Source organism: Enoplosus armatus, chromosome 11 (assembly GCF_043641665.1).
Source record: "Enoplosus armatus isolate fEnoArm2 chromosome 11, fEnoArm2.hap1, whole genome shotgun sequence".
Lineage (NCBI taxonomy): Eukaryota > Metazoa > Chordata > Actinopteri > Centrarchiformes > Enoplosidae > Enoplosus > Enoplosus armatus.
Window position 1 is genome coordinate 8586526 of NC_092190.1, and position 26358 is coordinate 8612883.

Consider the following 26358-nt stretch of genomic DNA (forward strand, 5'->3'; position numbering starts at 1 on the left):
GCTTGATACACCTGAGACTCAGAGACGATGGCGGGGATACAGCAACACTCACACAGCTTTCTGGTCCTTCTCCTCATGGCCTTCATCGCTGGGATAGTTCTCTCTGGCCCCTCAACTCCCCGCAGGAGCAGAGGTAGGTGATACATCAGGAGACACTTGCATGTAAAGTGATGCATTTTTTGCGTGGACCAATTTTAAAGCCTTCTCTGCATGACCCATGCAAGTGAAAGTGAACATCAGTGTGATTTCCCATTCTATGTTAGCCCTGATACACTGATGGCTTTTCCATGGTCTTTCTCTGCCTTCTGCTAAATGAATGCTGGGATATGCTTGGAAAGACAATATGTCATAGTTAGTATGATGGATATTTGTTTCAAGGATACATGACAAGAGAAATGGTTTTATAACCATATTGAGACAACCTTTTACTGCAAAGTATGTCGAGGGATTGATACCATATGACACAGACAGAAAATAGGTTTCTGGAAGCTTCTGATGTGCAGAAACATATAAATGTGCAGATAAGTAAAGGCAACAAGTTTTGAGCTGAGTGGTTTCCCTTGGACATCTTTCCTCCTTTTATATTTATGTCTTTAAACATACCATTATTACTAGACACAACCGTGATTACCACATCTTTAATGTCCTCACAGACTTGTTTTCTGTGTCTAGAAAACAAAGCAAGTGTTTCCCTATTACCCCAAGTCCTTAATGTCCTTAATCCACAAATATAGTGAAACTATGGCAAAGTGCCATATTTGTAAAACCACAAACATTATTTCTGCATTTTAGTTCTTTCAAGTTATTTTCTAGTTTTTAAATATTAAGTTAGTTAGTTAAGTTATTCATATATTTTGTGGCTTACAGTCCCCCGACACAAAACACCTAGATAGATTCGAAAGGATTCATAATCAATGAGTGGATTTTATTCTTACTTCTGATTCTGTAAAATGCTGTTAAACCCCAAACCTAAAAGGAAAATCAGCTTTCCTCTCTTGAGCCACCTGTCAGGCTTTCAAACTGCCTTGATTAGGAAGCACTGTTTTTACGATCCCTGTGGTTTATCCACATTTCTCTGAAATGATGTGAGCAGACACAGTGAAGTAGGTCAGATACTGGTTTTAATGAAAGTCTTTCCAGGTTGGGGGTCAGGGGTTAGACTTGTAGACAATCTGATGGGATGGCTTTCCTGGAACTGTGCCCACCAAGCAGACGATCTGAGGAGTTTATAAACTGGCTTATTATTTTCATTCGTTGCCTCAAGCTGTTTTTATCAAATCACCCGAAGAGAGTCTTTAAAATTAAACACAGACAGTGCAAACCACATATGTCCAAGATGTTTTCAAAATATCAACAGCAACATGAAGATTATCACAGCGTCTATCAAACATTAACAAACCAAGTCAGTATTTGGAGGTTTTTATCAATAGTTTGCAGATAACCAGTGTCAGAGCTCCCAGACCCTTTACCCCCACATACAGTGTTTTCTTTTCCAACGTGCCATGAAGGAATCCATGAAACTCACTTTGATAAGTGGATTATAGCATATTGAGCCCCTTCTGTTTGATTAGGATTCTCACAACATTCTTGGAAAACATAACATTTTCCACTGGTGTGTCAGTGCACACACACACACACACACACACACACACACACACACACACACTCTCTCACTGAACTCTGGCTTTCCGTCTCTGACTCTATGCTTCGCAGCCATGCTCTATTTTGAGAGTTAAACTTAGGCACCCTTTGAAGACTTTGATGACAGTAAATATGATTTGAGGTGCGCAGACTGGAGTCGGTATAAAGAGGTAAGCACAGTGGAAAAGGCTGCTTCCAGTGCGTAACTTGCTGGCTGAACTTGGCTCACAGACAAATCTCAATGTGTAGCTTTGGGAGCCAGATGAAAGGGGCTGTGTGTGTGTTTTTGCTTTGGGAGGAGAGCTAAATGTCTGTATCTCTGTTCTTCTTGGAGCAAGCACCTGGTTTTAGAATGAAACACGTTATGCAATCATGTGTGTTTGCTTCCTTGTGTCATAGATATTATAGTATAAAACACAGGTGTCCGAGTTGACAGATCTGTACGCTGTGGGAAGATCTGTACTTCTCAAGGCTTTTAATTCCCATTTACATGTATTCATTTTGTTTCACTATTTAGAATAAGCTGAGTAAGTGTATTTGAAAACTGCTGCTGAGCCAGAAAAACATGGCCACCTGTCATGTACAGATCAATGAGAGGAAAATATGGGAGGAGAGAGCAAAGTAGAGGAGATTAGAGGACAAGACAGATGCATTCAAAGCACTTCAGAAAGTCAAAAGAGGATCAGGTTGATGGAAAGATGGCCGCCGACACATATAGGACGGCAGAGATTGAGTGAAGAGTGGAGAAGGATGGGTTGGAGCAGCGCCACAGGGGAAGGGAAAACAGCTGGTGCTACGTCGAATCTGACCGGGGGGGGCGGGGGGGGGGGGGGGTATAGTGTGAGAGTAGAGGGACCAGCATGGAAGCCGCCAAGGTGGGGGGAAATGTGGGAGTATAATCCCAGGCATGGCTCTCTCCTGCTGGGCTGCAAGGTGAGGCCTCTTGTGAGCCTAAGAGAAGGCATTGTTCCAGAGAAGGACCGGATCAAAGAGGCTCCTGCTGGATTACAGTAGATACTCAGAGGGCTGAGTTACCGCGGTCTGCAGGCTCTGGATATTCCCATTAGACCTAATATAGGTCTGTTCAGCTGTCGTTCGCTCACCAGCTAAATTATTTCAAACCCTCTGTGCTCGGGCTGGCACGAGGCTCAGAGAGATTTTCACACTTCATTGCCTTAAATGAAGGTGACTGTTTTAACAAGGGGCCATAAAACATCTGTCCCCTTCCAGGACAGAAACCCGAGAGGCTGAAATACTGTAAGCCAGAGCTGCTTAAAATCACTCTGGGTACCATGCACGAAAAGGCAGGATATCATGTGTGTGTGCCGATTCTATAGATGTAGAAAGTGTGTGATGTATGGGGTTTGTGGAGCAACACATTGCACCAATATTAAGAGTTTATTCCCTCATTTACTCAGTGGGATTTACACTCTGTAGAGCTCAGCTGTGATGTTCAGCTGCTCCAGACAAACTGACATGACTTCATTATTCTGCGTCACTTCCATCCTCCAAAACTACCACATTAACTTCAACAAAGAGCGGAAAAGTTATTTTCCATTGCATATTTTGAAAACAAAACAAGCCTTGTAGTCCTCTTCCCAGTTTTCTTCTTCTTTTTTTTTTTTGCTTCAGATATTTATAGTTCATTAGTTCACACATCAGCATGAGTGGAAAAGTCTTGTGATGATCTCAGTGTATTTATTCTCAGAGCGTTAACTTTAACGCAGTTCTCCTCCTCGTCTGAACCGAGAGAGGAGAGAGACAGTGGAGTATAAGAGAGCTGCCAGTGGTGGAAATCTGTGGTTTGATGAAATCAGGATGTGCTGATGCCAAAACTGCACATACTGTACAGATGCACGTTTTAATATTTATTTTCAAACACCAAACACACATACACATATTATGTTGATCAGCAGTTAAAAGGGAAGAGAGAGTGTTATGCTGACATTCCCATTAACCTACTCCCTTTCTCGGAGGGTCATCCATCACAGCTGGTGATCCAAGATAGCCGCTCAGCTGAGCCAAGGCTGAGTTTCCAGTTTGAGGGTGTTTCTTCTTTTCAGGCCAGCAGGATTACATCCTCTGGCTATTAGTCCAAAACAGGATGAATACAATGGTGAAATGTTTATTGAATGATGTGACATTGTTTATTGCACAAACGGACGTGTTTATTGGCTGACTCCCAGCGTTACGATGGATTTGCTCGTACAGTAATCGTTGATGAATTGGTTATGTTCTCTGCATGAAGGGGAGAGAGACTGCTCATGTCACTATCAATTGAAGAGATTTGTCGTCACTTTGAGATTTACAGTTTATTATATAATAGACTGTCACCCACATCAGGACTGGGAATGACATTTGTGAATCTGTGGCCAACTCTCCATAACATTCAGCGGCTCTTTATTAAAGCACAGATCTATTGTTGGTTAAATCATGGCATAGTAGCATTCCTTTCTGTTAGCATCAATGTTTACGGCTCTAAATGTTTCTCTGTGGTAGATTGGTTGTTAACATGGACAGATTATGAAATAATGGGCACCATGTAAATCCCCCCCCCCCCCCCCCCCCTCCTCCTACATAACAACAAGACCCACAGCCTTAAAGACACAGAAAACGATGTGACGCAGCCAACGGCATCTCTTTGTGGCCGCTTTCGTCTCTTTGTGGTCATTTTATATCTGTATTGTTTTGTGTCTTTTTGAGACATCTTTGTGTCTCTTTGTGGCTATTTTGTGTCTTTTTGTGGTAGTTTTACATCTCTTAGTGGGCGTTTTGCATCTCTTTTTTAGTTGTTTTGCGTCTACTTTTGTGTCCCGCTTTGTGCCTTTTTGTAGTCGCTTGATTGACTTTCCAACAAGAAATATTAACAGTCACTTCAATCAGAGGCTCTGTTGCTGCCTGCTGGGCCTGTTCAGTAATCCAATGAAAGATTATGGATTTAATTACAACTTAGTTTAGTCTTTTGGTGTGGTTGTATATCTTCAGTGATCTCATGTGTTTGACAGGGTCAGAGTCACCAGCAGAACAGGAAGCATTTGAATTTGAATAATCAGTCATTATTTTCCTCTATTCTATTCTTCCACACAAACACACACAACATGACTTTGTGGCTTAGCAGTTTTTTTTCTGGCTAGCTAAATGTCAATTGTTGTCCTTTGTACTGTAGTTGATTGATTATCAGGGCTGTGACTGGATCAGCTCCTAAATCTTTATTCATTTGACTCTGGAAATACTGATAAGTCTTAAGAGTCCCGAAGCGGTGTGTGGGCCAAATGGCCGGGCTTTGGACGGGTTGTCGTGGGACTGAGCCAGTGTTTGCTTGTACTGGAGTTTAAAATGCGCTGCCAGAAATTTCCTAATGTTTCATACACTCCGAGCCCCTTTCCCTCGGAGCCAATGTCACTTGTGTTTTATTGGAAATATTGATGGGAGAATCAAAACAAATGCAGTTTTGATAGGAAACACATAGCTGGAAAAGCACGAGGGTATTTTTTGAATCCAGGGCTTCCCCCTCTTTCACTGTCAGTGTCTGTTTTGGCGTCTGGCAGCTGCTGGCGTTATTCCTCATGCAAAGTTCCACTATTTCATTTAATGCTGAAATATGAGCAGAGGACGTGCTGTGGAGAGTATAGTATGAGCCATAATCCAAGCAGAAAGTCCATTGTTTTAAGCCATGTAGACTATAAGAGGTGGAGGTTTGAGCCCCCATTGACTCATTTTGATTTCCACTGCGAAATAAAAATGATAGAGTTGAGGGAAACACAATTGAATTTATGAATTTGCTCAAGAAGGACATGAATCAAAACACACTTAAAGTGATAAAAATGGAACCACAATTGAATAAAAACAGGCTTAATTTGACAAACCTGTGTATTTTTCTCTTACCACTGTTCACCATTTATCATCCAAGTCAGCACTGGTATGGTTATTTATTGGTTTTACATGTGCATCGGCCAACTGTCAGTCATAAGTCACACTTCTGGCACAGCTGTATTCATCTGAGCTTTCTCATGTTTATTAGCATGCCTGTTACAAACTGGCTAATTGTTAGCATACTCGGTTCTTGGCTATTTTAGAAGGCCACATGGCAGAGGCAAGTGATAATACCTGACAAACTCTCACTGCCCCCCCAGAACACAAACACAAGCTATACGTTATATTAACGTACATCACCCCTGTCCCCACTGCGTTACATTAACGCACCCACCCCCTACTGGACACTTTATCTGGACACTTTACTTTATTCTGGTCACTGCACTGTTGTTATTTATCTTATCTTATTTTTTATTTTTATTTTTATTCTTATTCTTATTTTAGCTTTATATTCTACTTATTTGTTATCAAAACAATAGCACCTTCAGAACACAGCAAATTCCTTGTAATGTATGTTACTTGGCAATAAACAGTTTCTGATTCTGATTCTGATTCTGATAATAACAAAAATAAGCCAATTCATCCATTCTTTGTACTTGCAGAGTCCTAGAGATGTCTAAATACATTCAAAGTTTCTTCCAACATTCATCTAATACATTCATCATACCCAACACTTCTCATGGGATTTACAGACACTAAAAGCAGCCTATTCGGCACCATGCAAGTACCTGACAATAATATCATGCTTTAGGTAATTGTCCCCCTTACTCACAATTTTGGGAACAGAGCACATCAGATTTGTTCACCATTATTGTGTGTATTGTGTGTTCCCCTTGACCCTTGCACTTTCAGTGACCTCAGCAAGCTTAAACCCCCCAAAAATACCAGCAAATTAATTTTACTTACTATAATAATAGCAAAGAAAACCCATGTTTTCAATTAAAAAAGTACAAACAAAATTGCTTACTTACCTTCCTCTTCTTGTACTGACAAAAAAAATCTGTCGCCACTATTCAAAACAACAAAGCCAGCTTTCAGCAACATAATTGTACTTTTTATGAAAAGAATAGATACCTGATCATTCTCTGGCCTCTTCCGACGGATATTATTATCAGTGTTGGTGTGTATGTGCGCACATGCACCACTTACATGCTGTTTCAAGAAAGGCAACATGGCAAGTTTATGTGTATATATAGCACCTTTCAACAACAAGGCAATTCAAATTGATTTACATAAGACATAGAAAGATATAAAAGAATCACAAGGACACAAATAGAAATAAAATCACTCACATTAACTTGTGTGTTATCAGTGAATTTGCCTTTTTTTAATCTTCAGTGTCACCAGTATGTCGATATGGCTCTTCTTCTTGTTGTTTATTTAATTAAAAGAATATTCAGCAAATCAAGCTTGTTTTAGCTTCAGACCATCAATACTGACTCTGACAATAGATGTATAATCAACCCTGAGTTGATGACTTACAGAAAACGTTACAACCTTGTGATGGTCAAGTGTAGAATTAAACATGCAGATGTGCCAGTGACAAGTAAAAAGAAACTTATCTGCAACCCCTCTTGGCTTTATAAAGTGATGTCAATGTGTGTGTGTGTGTGAGAGAGAGAGATGGAGACAAAACATATTGTCTCTGTGTGCCAGTATTATATCATGCCATTTTCTTGTCAAATCAACACAAGCTGCCCTTGCTGACCTCAAGTTTTAATCATGCATGTTCACAGACTTTGATTTGCAATAACAGCATATTCATTTCAGAAGCCAATTCTGAACCCACTAACATATAGAAGCCTCAATGTATGCAGTTTATGATGCTTGTAAGTGGCAGATCCTTCATGTTTGTACTCTCTATAAAAGTAATGACCTCATCCAGTTAGAAAGCACACAATAAACAGTGTTATTAGATGCTTCTCCTAGCGTTATGCTTGCTTAATAAAATCACCATTATTAGCTTTTAGTAAAACTTCCTCCACCTCAGCAGATTTTAAACCAGCAGCAAGTCTGCTTTGACTGCATGTGCTCACTGAGTGAGCCTGTGAAGTGATGGAGAACAGAAGTGTAGGTTGTTGAAATAGAAGTATTTATGTAACTTTGTGAACTCTTCCTCGCAAGCTTTCCGTTCTGCTTTTACAAAACAAGACTAAAATGTAAAGAAAAAAACGAAAATAAGTTTGTTTGAGGTTTGTAGATACTGCAGTTTCCCCATTTTTGTGCAGTATTTCCTTCCTTTTTATTTCTTCTGATATGTATTTTGATTTCCTGGTTGCTGTCTGCATGTATTTATCCACACTGTCTGTGATATGTTGTATTTGTGGCTTTCCTATGTATTTAGAACTTAGGAACTACAATATTAAGCTGCGTTTCTCATGTATACTTGCTTGAAAAAGCACAGGTGTGCTCTGCTCTGCTGCTCCTTTATCAAACATTTGCCATGATGAAGGTCTATAACGTCAGAAAGCTTGGTTTTATCTTTAAATACTTGCATTGGACTGAAGTGTGCAGAGCCTCTTACCTTTTTTTTTGTTTTTAACGGATAAATTGTGTCCTCTCCTGCCTTCTCAGTGAGACGTCAAAACATGAAAGTCCGTATCAACGCCACAGGAGACACCATCGTGATGAAGTTTTTGCGCCCCAACGCTGACACCAAGCTTGAGGGCTACATCCTGGGCTACGGCAGCAGCATGTTCTCCAAACAGTTCATTCAGCTGCCTGAGAACGGACAGCTGTATGAGACTGAATTTGGTAAGAAAGGCTGTTGATATGTGTGTTTGTGAAGTTCCACCGAGAGATGTGGAATAGACTGCTATGATGCACATGTGAATTGTATATTTTTTAGTCATTGCTAAAAGAGAGTATGTCTGTGGAAGCTCGGAGGATCTATAACCTTTAGTTTGTTGTTCTTCTGTATTTAGATGCTGAGCCCAAGTACCTTATTGCCGTCCAGCCCATCCCAACCAATGAGGTGAAAAAGCAGTGCACAGGTAATGCCTCTACAAGAATTTAACAGGAAGAAATCATCTTCAAGGTGACATGGTAAAAGAGGAATTCAGACATGAAACATGAGGACTTGGGCATCAAGGTGGACATGGAAGTAAAAGTGAAATGATAATTTGTTCTCAGGTAAAGTGGAGTTGGAGAAGCCGCTGCACTTGGTCATTGGGTCAGTAACGCCCACTTCAGTTCTCCTGTCCTGGGGGACCCTGCTGAAGACCCCCTATGAAGGCAACGTTATGAATGAATGTCTTGAGGATGGGTGAGCTTGCACACTAACGCACACTCGTTCTTTTCAGGAACTTGATTGTCATGCCAGAGGTTTCCAAAGTCTGACACTGTGGGCCCGCCTAAGACAAAATTGACACAACTGCATACAGTTATTTGGAGGCACTTGGGTGCTAAAGTACCTGAATTGCCTCCATGAGACAGAGTTATCAGATTATGATTGTTTGATTGATGTGTAGTCAGTTCACTATGAAAAATGTGTTGATTAAGATTTGTTTGTACATGTACGGAACACCTCTATTGCCACAGAGCAAATACAGAGAGACAGCTGGTACAGATATGCTGAAAAAGAGAATCACCCTAATGCATGGAGATTCCATTTTCAGCCTTTTCATTTCATGTACGCTGGCTGTATCGTAGTTTTGGTAAGCACAGAAACAGATGGTGGAGGGATAAGTCACTCACACTCTCTCTCACACACACACATGGTATCTGGTATAACTGCATAAACAGTAAATGATTCCCTGGAGTCTCTCAGGTTTCTGAGCAGCGGATCCAGGACAGCTTGTGCATACAGGTGTTTAGGAGAGTCCACCCACACAACATATGTGACACTTTTGGTCAAAGAAATCTAAAAAGCCATTTTGGAAGCATTTGATGAAAAACTCTTACTCTGCCTTTTGGAACAAATCTCTTCTTGGTTTAATGTCTAATATTAGTTTCATATGTGACTTCTGAATAAAGGGATAGAAGCTTGTCCTGACTGTGCAGTTCACGCAGAAATATACAGTGTTAAACTACATTGGAAAGCTTGAGATGGACATTTATGCAAGGAGTAACTATGCAATACTGAATAAGGACTTTAAGGTATTTTCCTTTTACTTCTTGTACTTGTCTTGCTCAGACACTACACGGTGCGTTATCGTGAGAGGAGCAGGAAGTGGAACTACCAGACCTGCCCAACTAGTGACACGGTCATCGACAATCTGAAGCCCAACACAGTCTATGAGTTCGGTGTCCAGTCCAACTCAAGGGATGGCACTGGATTGTGGAGCAAGCCGGTCATTCACAACATCAGCACAGGGGGCATGGAGGGTATGTTTGGTGTCTGTTTTTCACATGATATTGTCCCTCCAACTCCAACTAAAACAGTACTCTCACTATGGCCGTTACAAATATACAAGTATCTTTAAAAAGTCATATGGGCCTTTCTCCATGGATGAAAGGTGCTTCCCACCAGCAACAACAAGACTTCAAGTCATGTGTCTCTAGCCTTCAGAATAAGTGGGGACATTTTCATGGTTTTTGAATAGTTGTCAAATATTTTCATTTGATATTTAATCATCACACCCACTAAATTAAAGCACAGATGGACAATTGGTCTGAGAAAAAGTCTTGTTGCTGCTACTTGAATTTGGCACAAAGCTTGAAGGGCCAGTCCTCTTTTAAAGCAATTGTCAGTCTGATCAGAACTTATTTTGATTATATTACATGTTTAATTAAGAAAACTCTGTGCTTTGTTGTTCAGTGTTACAAAGCTCCTAAGACTCACTTCATGTTGTTTTTGTTCTTTATGGTCTCGACAGTCTGAAAACTTCTGCTTGATTTTTTTTTTTCTGTATAAATCTGTTCGATCAGTCATTTAGAGAACAGTTCTTTTGCTAATTTAGCAGTGTTTGACTACATACACATGGATTCTGGCTGAGTTTCTGAAGGAGTGATCGTGAAGACTTCACATGCATATACTGTATCTTATAAAGCCTTTTCATCCCGGAGATGCTAACCAGTCTCATTCAGTCTTCCGAGATAAAATACATCTTGAGCAAATCATGTTTGCAATGTGGTTTTATTTAGTTCCTTCATTTTCTATTAGTTCCACCGGCAGTTATTTACTGATTTTTATCTTGTGTCATGTTTCTAGAGAAGGCCATCAGGAAAATCTTTAAACGTCCCATCAACCCTGTGGTAAGTATTGGACACACTTTTAAATTTCTTTAAAAAGCATTATAACTAATATTATAGAGCATTGTATTGTAGGTTTCCTTACATTAGAGTCTTATTGTATTAATATGTGGATACAGGTGCTAATAGTTGCAGAAAATATAATAAATGAAATAACTGTTGTAAACTAGTGAGAGCACTGAGACTGCACAGGTACTCTTGTTCTCCTTAAAATAAATATTTTTGGGAACAGGGTGTGTATTTGGAACAGGCAATATGCTTTAGAGTCCGTGTTGTGCACTTTATTGAGCTTATGCTATTCTCAGGGTTGTTTGCCTCATTAATTTTCCAACTGCCGAATGGAAACAGCACCAGTGCAGCCAGGACCGGCCAAGCCAAGAGAGCAGTCTGTAGCTCGCTAACTTCTGGAGTGGAACAAAAGAGAGAAGAAAAGGGAGATGAGAGGGAAGGATAGAGGAGGAAGGATGACTGTGTGGAAACGAGTTGAGAGGAGAAAGGTGGCACTTATTTACTGACAGCGCAGCGCTGTTGTGTCACATGCTCCTGGCTCTGTACTCGTAAGCACAGCTGTTGAGAATCAACTACAACACTAGCATAGAGGGCTTAAGAGTTATGAAACACAGAGAGGGAGGCAAAGAAAGAGATGGCATGGAGGTAAAATGCTAATACTTTAACTTGTTATGATCATTACAAAGACTAATGACCAATTCTCCCGCTTGTCTTTTTGTCTCTCACTCTTCAGAAACCTTTAGCACCAGTTCCACACTTCCCCTTTGCTCCTCGCCATGGTAAGCCAATAGAGACATGCTGCTTTTGGTCAAACCCCCTGAACCCTTTTTAATACAGCATCAGAATTTTTTATATCGTTCTATGATTTATCGCTACTCAGAAATGTGTGTTGCAGCCCTTCTCACTGACCCCTGATTTAAGACTTTTAAGAATTTTAACTAGAACTTTGATTTATCGTTTTGCAGACAGGACCTCATCACATCCAGTCTCACTTTTTAAAAATTCACTCTGGTTTATTGCAGATTCAAAGTACAGTAAAGCTGTTTTAAAACTGTGTGTCCATGATGACGGCCATAGCACAAAATACCATGTTCCACAAACCAAGATTTGCTATGTCAATGTTGTGTTTACAGTTTTTTTCCCCCGCTGCCGCCATGTGGCCAAAGAACCTCAGATGCCAGGTTCAGATAATTGTAGGAGTAAATAATTGATAAACATTTTGCTGATAAGTATGACCAAAAATGTAATTGAGGGGACATTGCACTGCAACATAACTCTTTTTTTCAGGACTATGAGGGCATCTTATGTGTGACTCCTTGACTTAAATTTGTCCTCCCTTGTCCTTGTCAGTTCACCATAACAGGACCCAGGGCAGACTGCCCCTCTCCCGGAACATAGCCCCAAAGACCACTCTTGGTAATGACTTTTCTGACCTTAAGAGTTCAGAGGTCAGAAAAAACTCTTGACCTCACGTCTGACCATTCTTCCTGACTTCTCCTTCACTATCCTGCAAATCCTAGCCCATTGTTAATGTACATACACCAGTTTTGTTTTTTACATTCTACAAGACATACAGTAATACCTTTTCTCCCAGGTCTGCTAACGTACACTATATTTCCCAGCTCCAACCACAACTACTAGACAGGAATCTCTGTCTACCCCGGGACCCACACTGCCTGTGGTCACCAAACAGCCAATCGGTAATCAATGAATCGTGGTTCTTTTTGAAAAAGCTTCATGGCTCTCATTCCAGCTGTATGCAGTCATAGACTTGGCGGACTGTAATTGAGAGGCTGTCAATGCTTTACAGAGTCCTTTTGTAATTAGCTGCATGGGCAAAGGAGGCATGCTCTCATTGAGTTCAGTAACTAGACCCTCCCTGTGGAAACCGACGGTGGCAGCTGTTTGGGTTGTAATGAGGGTAAGGTAGGTGGCCTCGGCTGCATGGCATTTTTGCAAAACAACAAAGCTTGCAGCATAGCTTAATGGTGGTTGTGTGTGTCAGTTATTTTTGCAGTGACTGATTTGCAGGATATAATGTACACTTTTACTTCTGCTAATACTTCCTACTATTAAAGTAAAGGATCCTCTTCTACCATTGGTAAATCCATCACTGCCAAATCTTGCATCAGTCCAAGATAATATGTTGTGCAGTTTCACTACTCAGTTCTGTCTTCCAGTATTTACAGTATGATTTTTCATCACCATTTTTGCTGATTACTTGAAACTTGAAGCTTTTGCTTTCAGTGCAGCGCAGGCGATGGTGTGAAGTCTGCATGACAAAACTGCATGCACCAGACATTCCTTTCTCTCCAGCAGGAACTCGAGCAGAATTTTTATCTTCTTCCCTTGTACTCATATTACCCTTTCTTACTGTGTCCCCTTCTCCAATCTGTCATTATATTTGCAAGTAACCTTAGTTACTATTAAATAAAGCTAGAGTTTTGCCATACAAATGCAATGTCCTAATTCAGGGCCTGGATACATCTGAATACGACAAAATAGACCTGCTTAATTTCAAAGCTGGCTTCAAATGCATCCTGAATTTGAAGGACGTGATAATTTGCCTCCCTCGTTATCCCACTATCCATTTTGCACTAGACAGTTGTTCAATGTAGCAGTCAGGTCATCCTCGTCAGCTCATTATGTCAGAAAATATCATGGGGCTGTGATGGGCTGCATTGATTCAGAAGATCCAGTCCCTTTATTGAGACACAGCTATAGTTTCCATTTCTTTTTAATATGCAGGAGGCAATTCCAGGAAATAATGAAATGGCCAATGTTGTGATCCTGTAGGTATTTTAAACATTACATGGTCATAAAGTTGAGTAGAGGTACTAAAGGCCTGCTTCCTGCTGTTTTTTTTTCGCTCTCTCTTTCTTATTTTCTGACTTCCTCTCTTTTTCTCTCTCATTCTCTTTCACTGAGGTGAACATCTGATCAGATTGAACAATCAATTTTAAATGGTCCATCAAAATGCCACAGCAAGCGATCAGTCAGCAACTATTAAACCCTCATGTGTCATAGCATCTCAGAGGCATAGCCAATGGATTTGGATGGCCGTCACTCACGGGCATCAGTGCCCTGGTAGCTGAAACTGTCGGTAGTAACACGGCTGTTACATTGCAAATACCTCCATATGGTCTATCTGCCTTTGAAATTGGACCCTGTCTATCAGACTGGTGCCAGGTAGAAGATATTGTGTAACCTGTGCTTTAGTCCAAGATGAGCTCTGTGAGTTCTCAGGCCCAGTAGCTGTTGGCACTTCTGCTGATCTAAATTTCAGCTGTTCCCTGACTGCCTTTATGTCTTGCTTTCATAATTTTCTAGACAATAAAATAACTTTTTGTTTTATTTCATTTTGTAAAAGAACCTACAGAATATTATACTTTAAGTTATATTTTACAGCACAGTATTGTGGCTTCATGGCCATATTTTCTTTCTCTCACACAACCCAGGAAGAGGAGACCTCTCCAGATCTGTTGTGCCTCCTTTACTGGAGGTCCCGTTAGCTCCAAAGCTCCGTCCTCCACTACACATTACAGCCACCATGGCATCTGTGCCAATCCAGTCCCAGACAAATGTGGGGAAACATGGAGGGCATCCTCTGAGTCAACCCCAACAAAAGCCCCAGTCCCAACCTCACGCACAACCTAAACCAAACCCCCAACTCCAGCACTATCGACCACCACCAAAGCCCCAAACCCAAAAACCTCAACTAAAGCCCCGTTTGAAGGCTAAGCCTCAACCAAAACCAATTATCCAAACTGAACCACAATCAACATCCCACCCTATATCCCAGACCCAACCCCAATCAACATCCCAGCCCATACTCCAGACCCAATCCCAACCACTACCAATACTCCAGACCCAACCAACATCCCAGCTCACACACCAGATCCAACCTCAACCCCAACCAAAACCCCAGCCCATACTCCAGACCCATACCGAACCCCAACCAACATCTCAGCTCATACACCAGACCCAACCTCACCCCCAATCAACATCCCAGCTCATACTCCAGATCCATAATCAACATCAACCCCAACCAACATCAACATCCCAGCTCATACCCCAGACACAACCACAACCAACAACCCATTCAATACTCCAGACCCAACCTCAATCACAACACCAACCATCACCTCAACCCATACTCCAGACCCAATCTAAATCACAACCCCAACCAACACCTCAGCCCAAGCTCCCTACCCATCCTCAATTGCAATTTCAGCCAAAGCCACATCCCCAATCACTGCCTCAAACCACAACACAGCTCCAGGCTGAACCACAACCGCAACCAACACTCCAGCCCAAACACCAGACCAATCCTCAAACACAACCGCATCTAAAGACCCAGCCTCAAGTTCAATCAACACCCCAGGCCACACCTGTGGCGCATCCTCAAAGACCTCAACCAACACTCCAGCACATACCTCAGACCCAACAACCACTACCCAAGATTCACATCCAGCCCCAACCTCAACCACAATCTCCACAAACCCGAACACCACCTCCACCAAAGACCAACCCACAGCCTCTGCCACAACCTCAACTAAAAACCAACCCAGAGCCTCAACTAACCACAAGGCAGCAGTCTATGGCCCAACCAACATCTAAACCAAAGACCAATTTCTTCCAACCCAAGCCCAAGACACAACCTCAACCCAAGAGTCAACCCAAGCCCAAAACACCGCCTCAACCAAAGAGCCAACCCAAGCCCAAAACACAGCCTCAACCAAAGAGCCAAACCAAGCCCCAACCACCAACTCGGGCACAAAAGCAGCCAAGGCCTGAAACCCAACCTCAAAAAAAGCAGCCAAAGCCTCACCCACAATCTAAACTAAACCCCCAAACAAAGGACCAACAACCACTTCACCCAAAGATTCAGCCATTGCCCCAATCACCACCTCCAACAAAGACTCATATGCAATCTGTACCTCCTTCTCAACCCATTCCCCACCCACAACCTCCACCAAAATCCCAACTTGAACCTCTACCCAAGCCACACCCTTCATCTGGGCCCCAACCACAACCTCAGCCTGGGCATCATTTTCAGTCTCAGACCAGGACCTACACTGATCCCACCAAGGTCACCCCAAGGCAGGCAGTCCCTACGGGTAAAGACCGTACTTTTTGCCATCAACAATAGTAAAGTATGAAGACTTTAAAAATTACATTTTAAAAGGGGCATATCGATTGAAATTTTGGTTGTATTTATATAGAGTTTTTAAGTAAAACTTACCAGATATATATTGTTATTGTCAGAATCTGGTTAATAAATTCCACAGATTTTTATCTAATCTCGATGAGTTGCTAGTAAATTCTGCCTTTTATATATAGAAACTCTTCCAAACCATGATTAAATGTTCTCAATTGGATAAACAATAATCGCAACAAATACCCTTACTAGCTGCAGTGATTTAAAACCGTAATCTCCTTGTGTTTTAACAAATAAGGGTAGGATATGCCCCCTTTTAAAAGTCAGAAATATATTCATATACATATTATCTTAGATAAATAGTGAGTTTTCTTTCATACAGCTCCTAGTCCACCAGAAGAGGGCAAGCCTCTATCAAGACCTGCACTGGCTACAGAGAAGGCTGGTAGTTACAATCAGGGTAAACACCATGACAACTTTGTCCCATTACCATCTCTGCTTTCGTCAAGTCACGTGGAACCCAGTGCTTTCAGTTGTACTTCAAACCATTGGATGAACTCACTGCTTCCCCATCTCCATCTCCATCCTACCACCCTACACACCCCACCCCATCATTATCCCTGTCTCAATGTGTGCCTCCATTTTCAGCCCAGCACACTCACCTCACCCCTGCCCTTTCACAACCAGAGCAGTCTGGCTAGCTTTTGATCTCATTTATGCCTCTCTGTCATTTCATTCATTGTCACTTGCGTACTGTCATTTATTCCATCTAGGTAAAGCTGTCAAGCTCAGAAGTGGATCATCCCTAACCCTCCTAATTGCTTTTCTGCTCATCTAGGTACTGGCGTCCTCAGACCATCCATTGCTGAAGTTCCTCGTTTGCCCATTAGCTCATCAGTTCCTCCAGCAAGAAGAAACTCCACGCTGTCTCGCACCCGGGTTCCTCCTCATGCCACTCGCAATAGTGTCAGACCATTTCCTCCATACAAGACATTCACCTCCTCTCACAGCTCCAGCACACCTGGGGGTAAAGGAGTACTCACTTCCCTTTCTTCTCTCTTCCCAAGTAGCTACCTCAGGTTATCCTCTCCTGTCAGCACTCTCTCACACTCGAGTCTGCAGCTGTGCATCTACAGAAGAAGACAAACAAACTCATGCCTCTTGATTTAGCACATGATCTGTCTTTGAATGCATACAATAGACACTTGGATGCTTTCTCCTTCTCTTGCTCGATCTTCTGCTTCACCTTCCCTTACAGTCCATATGTTCTCCCCGCTCTGCCACATGTGCTCGGTGTGTATTTCACAGCTTTACCCACGAGCAGCAGTGGCGTCTCTGGGGTCAGGATCGTTAACATGATTTACGGTCCCTCTTGCTGGCCGGGTGGGAAGCCTGGCCATAGCACCGGCCAGGACACACCACATTTTACACCAACCATGCCAAGCCAAGCACTGTGCAGCCAGTACAGCCGCCACAGCCAGTCTCTTTCTTTCTTTCTCTCTTTCTCTTTTGGTATCTCTTCCTCTCTCAAACACACCCGCACACTCCCCAAAGACTTAGAATAGAGAGTGAAAAATGTCAAACGATAGAATTTATGTTTTAAAGTCATGGCAATCCCATTTGTATATCCAGAACAGCTGTAAAATCAGGTTCAAAACAGAAACAAGTCTCCAGCTTTATTGTCGCTGACATTGGACAGTTAGAATATAATAAGAAAGAAAGACAAAAAACATTTCTTTCTTTCTGACTTTCTTCTTGTTTGGTGTTAGTGTGTTTGTCACAGTGACACAAAACCGTTTATAACAGACCTTTTTCTCCCTCCAACAGCCGATGGGGCGCATCATAGGGGCAATACTCTTCCTAAGCCTGTGGTGTCGTCCAAAGAGAAACCTGGTAAAGACATACCAAGATAATCACCTTTCAGCGTTCCTCACTCACTAACCTAAGAGGCATTGTAATGTCCCGTCCCACACAGTTGCACTGTGTTTTTGTCACAATCCTCTCATGCTTTGTCATTTTCAACTTGTCTGTCAGTGTGACGTTTTGTGTGTGGTTGTGGTCTGTGTTGTCCAATACGTATCGTCCCAGTAGCCTATACTTGACTGTGACTGAAGCCACATATAATTCTAATTTTGGATTTTTAGTTCGCACATATGGACCTGTAATCATGAACTGGTTTAAATTAGTTTGAGAATAGCTTTAGCCTGCTTGTTGTGAAAGGTGAAGGTGGTTTGCCCTTTTTTTGGACAATCACATTGTTTCCATTCTGCCAGGCTCAGTTAATTAAGAGTAATGGAATCCATCTCAAGTAGTAATGCAAACCGCGTCTGGACCACATGTATTAATGGTGACGCTCCTCTCACTCCTTTTTGTTTGGTTGTGCTTCAGTTCCTTGTCACAGCTGGTGTGTGTTATTTCTGGAAACTTTGATGGTTTCAGAGGTCTTCAAGGAGTCACAAGGCTCACTGGAAGCAACTCTACAGAAATGAATAGTCCTTTTGCCTGCCACCCTGCACACATATCCAAGCACAAAGCTCCTAAAGATGTAACCTGCATGTCCTTCCTGCCCCCATGAGTGAATAAAATGCAACAAAATATGGTCATTATTACAGCTTGTACCAAACAGCACTTTGCAACTTTGTACAAAAACTGGTGCAGAGTTTGCTTTTGGTGTGAATTAGACCGTTTGCTCGACAGTTTTATAGAGCTCAGTTTCACATTGGCATTTGTTTCAAAGCTCTGCTTATAGTGGACTGCAGGTGTGTGATGGACAGCGTACAGTATCCATGAAATCTGAGTGTGTGTTGCAAAAAGCAACGACCCCAGTGGTGTGAGACACTGGTATGTATTTCAGTGGGAATATTTTTCTAGCCTGACCGTAAATCTCTGTGTATTGATTTCATGTATTTTCACGTTCTCGCCCTGAAGGGGAGGTTATCTGACAGAAAGCAGCGCTTGCACCGCTGCTGCTGTTTTACATCACAGATCGGAGTCTGAGGCCCTTTGGCACATCAGAGACTCTGCCTGCTGTTTGAAGCGATTTATTGTGCGACCGCAAACCAAACACACTGTAGAACGCCAACCAGATCACATTATGTACATTGTACGCATATTGTTGACATACAGTATATATTGTTGACATCACATCTTATCACATTATATCACGAAGGCCCTTTTCTTATTTCCTGCCCAGTTAACCATAACATCACTCTTTTGAGCTGTCACTTCTTCACTTCACGTACCCCTGAAGTGTTTTTGTATTTGTTTATCTCAAGACTGGTATTTAAATTCTGCATCACCATATTGTGTGACTTCGTGTATGAGCATATGTTTGCCTTTAGCTGTCAGTTGTACCATGTGTGAGTCAGAGGCCCTCCCAGAATGTATTCTCAGTGTTAATCAGTGAGACTTGTTGGCAGATGTTGTTTCTGTTTGTCTTGATAGCCTCAACTCTCTTTTTTTTGGGGAGTAGATGCCAGAGATCACTGATTTATGCCGACAAGGGGAGGAGGTCAGCTCCAGGGAGGAAACAAATCCAAGAGAAATGTTTTTAAGTTGGTTTGGCCCCAAGAATTGGACAGAATGACAATTAATGAATTTGTGAGATAAGAAAATGACAACTGGCGAAGGGAGTGGATGCTCTGGAAATTAATCACAACAGTTACAATTGATTATCTCTAAGCAACTCAGATATGAAACATGTAAAGGAAGTTTCATGTGTCAAGCCTCCCAGAGCTTCTCCACCTCCTCTAAGATATCAGAACAAAGAACATTATGCTCGTTTAACAACATTAAATCATGGCAGTTTATAGTGAAGGTGTTTTCATTGTAAAGCCCTTCCTTGTGATAACGTATCCAGTTCACTAAAGCCAAGTCATTCTTTGTGTTCATTAAAGCAGTTTAGAGTGAAATTGATCTGGTCTTCAGCTCATGGCTTGGCTGGATCTTTACTTTATTGTTTTCTCTGTGGTGCAGGAATTTTGTGGAAAATGTGGTGGTCAATCTGCATCAGATCCAAAATAATTTTTCACTGAAGGGCGTCAAAATCATACAAAAAAGTTGTTGGATCTGCTACCTTGCTTTTCTGTTTAGGCTTCACTAAGGATTTTCACATTCCTCAGTTATTCTTCTAGGGATTTTGGGGTGAGTGGTTAAAGCACCGGTTTATAGTTTCAAGGTTATTAAACACTGACATGGTTTTCATTAGTCATAGACCATGGCAGTGCTCTGTGGCAGCACTTCACAAAGTCACTTTTCAGCATTTCATATGCAATCTGTTTTGCTTTTATGTGCTTTATTGTTGCTTGTATTATGCCTGTGTTTGTACTCTGATTTTTCAGCACACAGTATTACCGCAGTCTTCTGCCATGCTAAATGTCTCCTTCTTTTTGATCTCTAAACTTGACAATCTTCCATCATTATTGCACTATTAAATTAACCAACAACACTTGTGTTGTGTCTCTTCTTCAGTGCCGACCACCTGTTCTGGTTCAATGTTATTCTTAATCTGAAATGGACTCTTGTTTCCCACAATTCCCTGCAGTTCTGCGTCCCCCTATTCCTGTCAACAAGAGACCCAACCTGGTGGGGAAACCTAGTGACCATGGTGAGGGAAACAGTGATGGCTGCACTGACCACTGAGCATTGCTGCACCTTGTCCTGTATTCTGTAATTATACACAACAGCAAGTCAAGGGGAAGGCTTGACTTAGGCTGCTTCTTAAGCCAGTGGTTCTCAAACTTCTCATTCATTCCCTCCTTTAGATGCAGAAAATATTTCATGCCTCCCACGCCTCTGTAAACACATTTCATTTGTATCATCCATTTACCATATTGGAGATGACAAAACAAGCCAAATTGTTGTTTTATTCTCTTTTCATCTTCTTGTTGACGATTCCTCATCGAGCATCACTTGTTTTCCTTTTCTTCGCTGTTACAAGTCTGTTCATCTTGTATTTACATACATCTAAATAAAGCTTATAAACTCAATCTTTACAGCCTTGCTAGCCTGAAAGCACTATTGTTTATTTATTAATCCCACATGAATTCGATTTATTCAACTTTAGTTCCACTACACATATTTACACAAGGTCAAATAAATATTGGCTGTAATGCCACTACTACACCCTCCATTATAGTTTGAGAGCCGACGTCTTAAGCTATCTTCTGCAAATAAAACAAAAATGCTTATAATGCTCAAAGTAGCTTGCACTGAAATGTACAGTGTTTACTAATGAACAAAGCAGCATTCATCTTAATATTACAGCTCAGCTCAGCGGTGTTGTTGCAAAGGCTTTTTTCTGGACTTTCACTCTGTTCTCTTTGTCACTTGTTTCTATGTCTCTCCCTCCTCTCTGTCTCCACATATGTGCACAAAGCCAGTGTGTGTGAGAGTAAGTGCATGGCTCTGAGCATCTGGGCATCCTTGGTCTCAGCAGATGTATTCTGGCAGACCTTTTTCCCCTTTAAAGAGCACAAGAGATATTACTCAACAAGCAATATCTGATCTTTCAGCAGCCAGGAAAAGGCCACTGAGTTGCTCAGTGAGGATGGCCAGAGCAGATGGATCACAACTGTATGTGACTGTGAGTCAGATGATGAGGGTGAAGAACTGATCTTTCCTCCTGCTCCTCCTCCTCCTGCTCTCTGTCCTCAGATAAACCCATGGACCTGAAACAAGGAGACAAGGAGTCCATCTTGAAGCCATTCCCTCTGGTCACAGCCAAGCCCAAGCAAGAGCGCCGACAGCAGACAACCACCTCCACCCCAGCAGTAAACAGTATGAGTAACTCAACTTTTAACGTATCTTAGGTGGAAAGTTATGACTCAATATCATAACTGCTTTCATACGTGTAGGTAAAACTGAGTTCCTCCATGAATGTGAGACAATATATGATTGAAAAAGCTTTTTGACTTGCACACATGTGATAATAATCAGGAGATGTTGGTGATGCAGCTTGCAGGTGTGCGTAGTAGTAAGAAAGAAAGGAGAACATTTTGGATATTAAGAGGCCAACAAATAGCCAATGTGCAGGCCAGAGCAGGTGCTGGGCTGGCTGGTCATTGACCTGGGCCAGAGCTGTCAAAATGAGGACAAAGAGAGCTGCCAGGGACTGCTGGCACATCAAACTAACTTCAACTCCTCTCTCCTGTTTCCTTTTCAGGCAGTCGTTTTGACATAAATGAAAACTCCTCCATATTCAGACCCCTACCTGCGTCAGAGGTAGACATCATGGGCAAGAAGCGCTTTGTAGGTAAGACTTCATCAGGGCCGTTTAACGTCTCCACTCCAGGTTTAAATGCTTCATCATTGAAATCATCAGAGCAAAAAGGGAAGCATTCATAAATGAAAAACTGCCGTTTTTATTGTACCTGTCGACAGCTCCCCATGTGATCTACAAGACCGATAAGAAGCCAGATGAGCCGTGCTCCATCACCTCCTCCCTCGCTTACTTCCCTGATGAGGAGGGCAATGATCAGAATGTGACTGGTCCTCCCCGCATACCTCCCTCCAACCTCACTGTGGTTACTGTGGAGGGCTGCCCGTCTTTCGTCATTCTTGACTGGCAGAAGTCTGACAATGAAACCCGAGGTACGCTAGGCTGACATTTTTTAAGAATGACAGAACTGGGGTTCAAAGTCCTGTTCAGCAATCCAATCGCCTTGGGTCAGCGAGCCTCCGGGTCTGAATTGCGTCAGGGTGCTTGGACTCTGCTATACTTGTTTTTGTTTGGGAAAATGAGCACTTCTATGGACAAGAACTCCATTCAAGACAGCAAGTTGAAGGTGTCGATAGAACCACTTTTATAATCCATGCTGATAAACGTTGTAATTAACTAACTGCAACTAAGGGTTGTAACTAGGTTTTAACTTATGGTTAATAATAATTTATTAATAGATTAATAATAATAGACTTATATCGACAGTGTTTGGGTCCCCAGGTTTAGAAAACATATAAACCCTTTATACCATTATTATCAACCCCAAACCTCATATACTGCCTCAAGTTCTCACATCTCTCTCATCTCTCTCTATCTCGCCCTGTTCTACATTTTGAACTGGCAGATTCAACAAGTAACAAAGTAATGAGGTTGTTTAATTAGTAGCTGTTCACAGTTGAAATGTGAAATGTGTGTTATTAAAAGCACACTGATATTCCGGCTCTTTTGTCAGAGTATGAAGTTGTATCGACCGCTAAAGGACCAAATGGAGAGGAGGTGTCCATACTGACGACCAACCAGACACACACAGCCGTGGAGAATCTCAAACCAGAGAGCAAGTATGTGACTTATTATGTTGGACAAATCATGTTATGGAAAAATGGGACAAATGGGAATGCCATTTTCTGCTAGTTGGTCCGCTACTCTTACTCTGTATAGTTTGCTTTAAGGTTCCCTGTGGAGTTTTTGACCTCGGGTAGTGCTATGGATGCACGTTCCTACCAATGGTGTCACTGTGGTGTCATTTGTGGTGTCATTTTACCGCCACCTGTGATCAACAGGTGGCGGTAAAATGTCAAGAAAAACATTAATAACCAACAAAGGTAGTGAAGAAGAAGACTTGGATGTGAACAATGCACGTTTTTAACTTTTAAGTTGTGTTTTATGAGGATGGAAATACATTCATCATGTTTATTTGACCTCAAGGAGACACAATGCATTTGGTTTGTGACAGTGACGGTACACATTACTTTTGTTTGTTTGCAAGAAAACTCCACGGGGCACCTTTAACAAATACTGTATGCTTGAACTTCTGGCTGATTATATTAGTAGGGTTCACTGCTGATCTCATCAAGAGAGAAGTTTTTAATGGCACAGAAAAGCTTGGTTGGTTTTGCAAATACAAAATGGCCAAAAGTGACACAAAAGCTAAGGAAATCTGGGTGGAGAGGGTCACTGAGTTTTTAATTAGATCTCAGCATCTGGAGTCTCAAAACTCACCAGAACCCTCCCCTGGGCTGGGTTTGCTGGCCCAACTATTGCCAGGACATCTGAACGCAGCACGTGGAATAACCATCAGCTGTGTGTGTGTGTGTGAGAGAGAGAGTGTGTGAGTGACCCATTCTTAGCCATCAAAGGCATGAAAATATGAATGTGTCCCAGTTTCTGGGGTTGGGAGGAATTTAGATTGAAAACTCCTCAAAGTTTGGATTATTTTTTATTCCTTTCTATTTCTATTTTATTTCAGTTACGAATTCAAAGTAACACCGAGGAATGAGCTGGGAACAGGACCCTCCAGTGACCCTGTGTCTTTTAGCACAGAGTCAGGTAAGTTTTACAAACCATCTAATCTACTAGTCATACAAGTCGTATAAGGGTATCAAAATCCAGATAAATTCCTGATAAATCCTGGTGTATTTGCTCCGACAGAAGATACTAATTAGTTGCATGTTGATGCCACTGTATACGCTGCTAATTATCAGGCAGTGATTAGCATTGCTTTGAATCTCAGAAGGTGGGCTATTAGGCAGTTGTTAGTCTAATGATTTCAACATGGCACTGATTAAGACTCAAGAGTCCTCTGAGGCTCATTTCTAACGGAGACATATCATCCACCTGGTGATCGGAGTGTACAGCCTTAAGTTGATCAAATCTTGTGTTTTTAAACTCACAATAACACTGAAAGGGGAATGCTTTGCTTAATTGGCCTCCTGCCCTTGTGTAATCAAAGTTGCATTTACATTGTAAATACTGCCAAATGGGCTCCGATACAAGTCTGGGTTTGTCTAGCACAATAATCCAAGATGTCTCATGATGGTGTGTTAATGCTGAGTTGTTTTGATGACGTTATTCATTTAAACTTTCTCTCACATTTGTAGCGGATCCACGAGTGAGCGAAAATGTTTCAGGTGAGTTTCGTCTTTTTTTTCGTCTTATCAGTATGTTCCAGCAAAACTAAGCTCTTTTAAATGTTTAACCTTCACTAGTTCTGGATCCCATTTATACAGATAACAAACAGTATATTAAGCCTTTGCTTGAAATGATTTCCTCACAGGCAAAGATGCGATCTGGACTCAGTTCCCATTTAAATCCGATGCCTACTCTGAATGCAGTGGAAAGCAGTACGTGAAGAGAACTTGGTACCGAAAGTTTGTGGGCATCCAGCTCTGCAATTCCTTGAGATACAAGATCTACCTGAGTGACTCTCTCAATGGTAATTACAGACTGAAACATTTGTGCACTAGGCAGCTGCTTAGGGCCCACAGGTTTCCAGTTTTTAGTTGGATAACAGTGCTGCATTATGATCAGGGGTTAAAATTGGCCTCAACCCAGAGAGGAACATTCTTCAATTTTTCATTTATTTTGCAGCTGTTTTGTCTTAATAATGCTAAATTTGAAAATTGATCAGATAGCTGTATTAATCCTGAGATGGCAGACTAGTTTGGGGGCCATGCACAATGACAAATAACAAACCAAATAGCAGATCAAATAGGAAAAACATACTGCCACAACACCAGAAACACATATTCTAAGGGAACATTAACTCAGAAGCAGGTTAGCCACTGAATTAACAACAATGTATTTAACCCAAAAAACTGGACCAATAAAACAGGCAATAAATATGAAACGTTGATGATGTCAAAAATACAACCCATATCTCAGAAAACGAAAGTTTCACAGCTGTTGGCACAAAAGACCTTCTAAAAATCATTCTGTAGAGCATCTCGTCATCTTTAACCGGTCCCTCAACACACGTTTCAGACTGCTAAAAACGGCAAGCAAGGGATGACCTTCAAACTTTAAACCTCCTCCTGGTTCTTTCCTTTGTCTATTGTTATGAATCAAACTAATTACAGAACCAACCTTTTACATAAACTTAGCAGTAATGCTATTAAACCAAACCACAACAGCATAGAACAAAACTCTGGCCATAAAACTATGTTAGAGATCATTTAAAAGCTCCCGGGTCACCTCCTGAGGAAAAATAACCTGCACTTTTTAACACAACATGACCATTTTCTGACCAGTTCAATTGATAATGTGGTCGGATTTATTTTCATATTCACATAAAATGTACTTCCTCTGTCCTCTCTGTAGGGAAGTTCTACAACATTGGAGATCAGACGGGGCACGGTGAGGACCATTGTCAATTTGTGGACTCCTTCCTTGATGGATGGACTGGCACCCAGATGTTTGCTGACCAGCTACCAAGCAGGCCAGGTATTTTGGTTAGCCATAACCGTTAACTGATCATTTTAAGTCTTTAATTATGTAGACTCTTATTCCTCTTCTGTGTCTTTGTACCAGGGTTTTATAGAGCAATGAGACAGGAACCTGTCAACTTTGGAGAGATTGGAGGGAAGTCACATGTTACTTATGTAGGCTGGTACGAGTGTGGCACACCCATACCTGGGAAGTGGTAAGACCCCGCAGGGCTGTCTAGGAAGGATGACTTCCTTAATGGTGAGGAAGAAGAAGATGCCTGACTAGGCCTGAAGGGAGGTGGGCCTTTCTTTCATGTTACCATGGACACTGTAGATGG

At 41.7% G+C, this 26358-nt stretch overlaps 1 protein-coding gene across 1 annotated transcript; it reads left to right on the forward strand.

The window, feature by feature from the left end:
• LOC139292432 (target of Nesh-SH3) lies at positions 1-26256 on the forward strand. The gene is made up of 24 exons (XM_070914771.1): positions 1-133; positions 8089-8268; positions 8439-8507; positions 8647-8779; positions 9650-9840; positions 10667-10710; positions 11450-11495; positions 12067-12132; positions 12339-12416; positions 14175-15344; positions 15504-15836; positions 16260-16337; positions 16716-16904; positions 17705-17770; positions 20421-20483; positions 21533-21659; positions 22027-22130; positions 22259-22468; positions 23050-23155; positions 24064-24143; positions 24695-24724; positions 24871-25029; positions 25914-26036; positions 26124-26256. The coding sequence occupies exons 1-24, from the start codon at positions 28-30 to the stop codon at positions 26237-26239; spliced, it is 3867 nt and encodes a 1288-aa protein (XP_070770872.1). The 5' UTR covers positions 1-27; the 3' UTR covers positions 26240-26256.
• Positions 26257-26358: the final 102 nt, after the last annotated feature.

Bases quoted from the DNA above. Each gene is read 5' to 3' on its own strand.
- LOC139292432 (XM_070914771.1), top strand. From the start codon at position 28: ATGGCGGGGATACAGCAACACTCACACAGCTTTCTGGTCCTTCTCCTC. The intron at 9,841-10,666 runs GTATGTTTGGTG...TCATGTTTCTAG, and splicing joins CAGCACAGGGGGCATGGAGG to AGAAGGCCATCAGGAAAATC. The intron at 15,837-16,259 runs GTAAAGACCGTA...TCTTTCATACAG, and splicing joins AAGGCAGGCAGTCCCTACGG to CTCCTAGTCCACCAGAAGAG.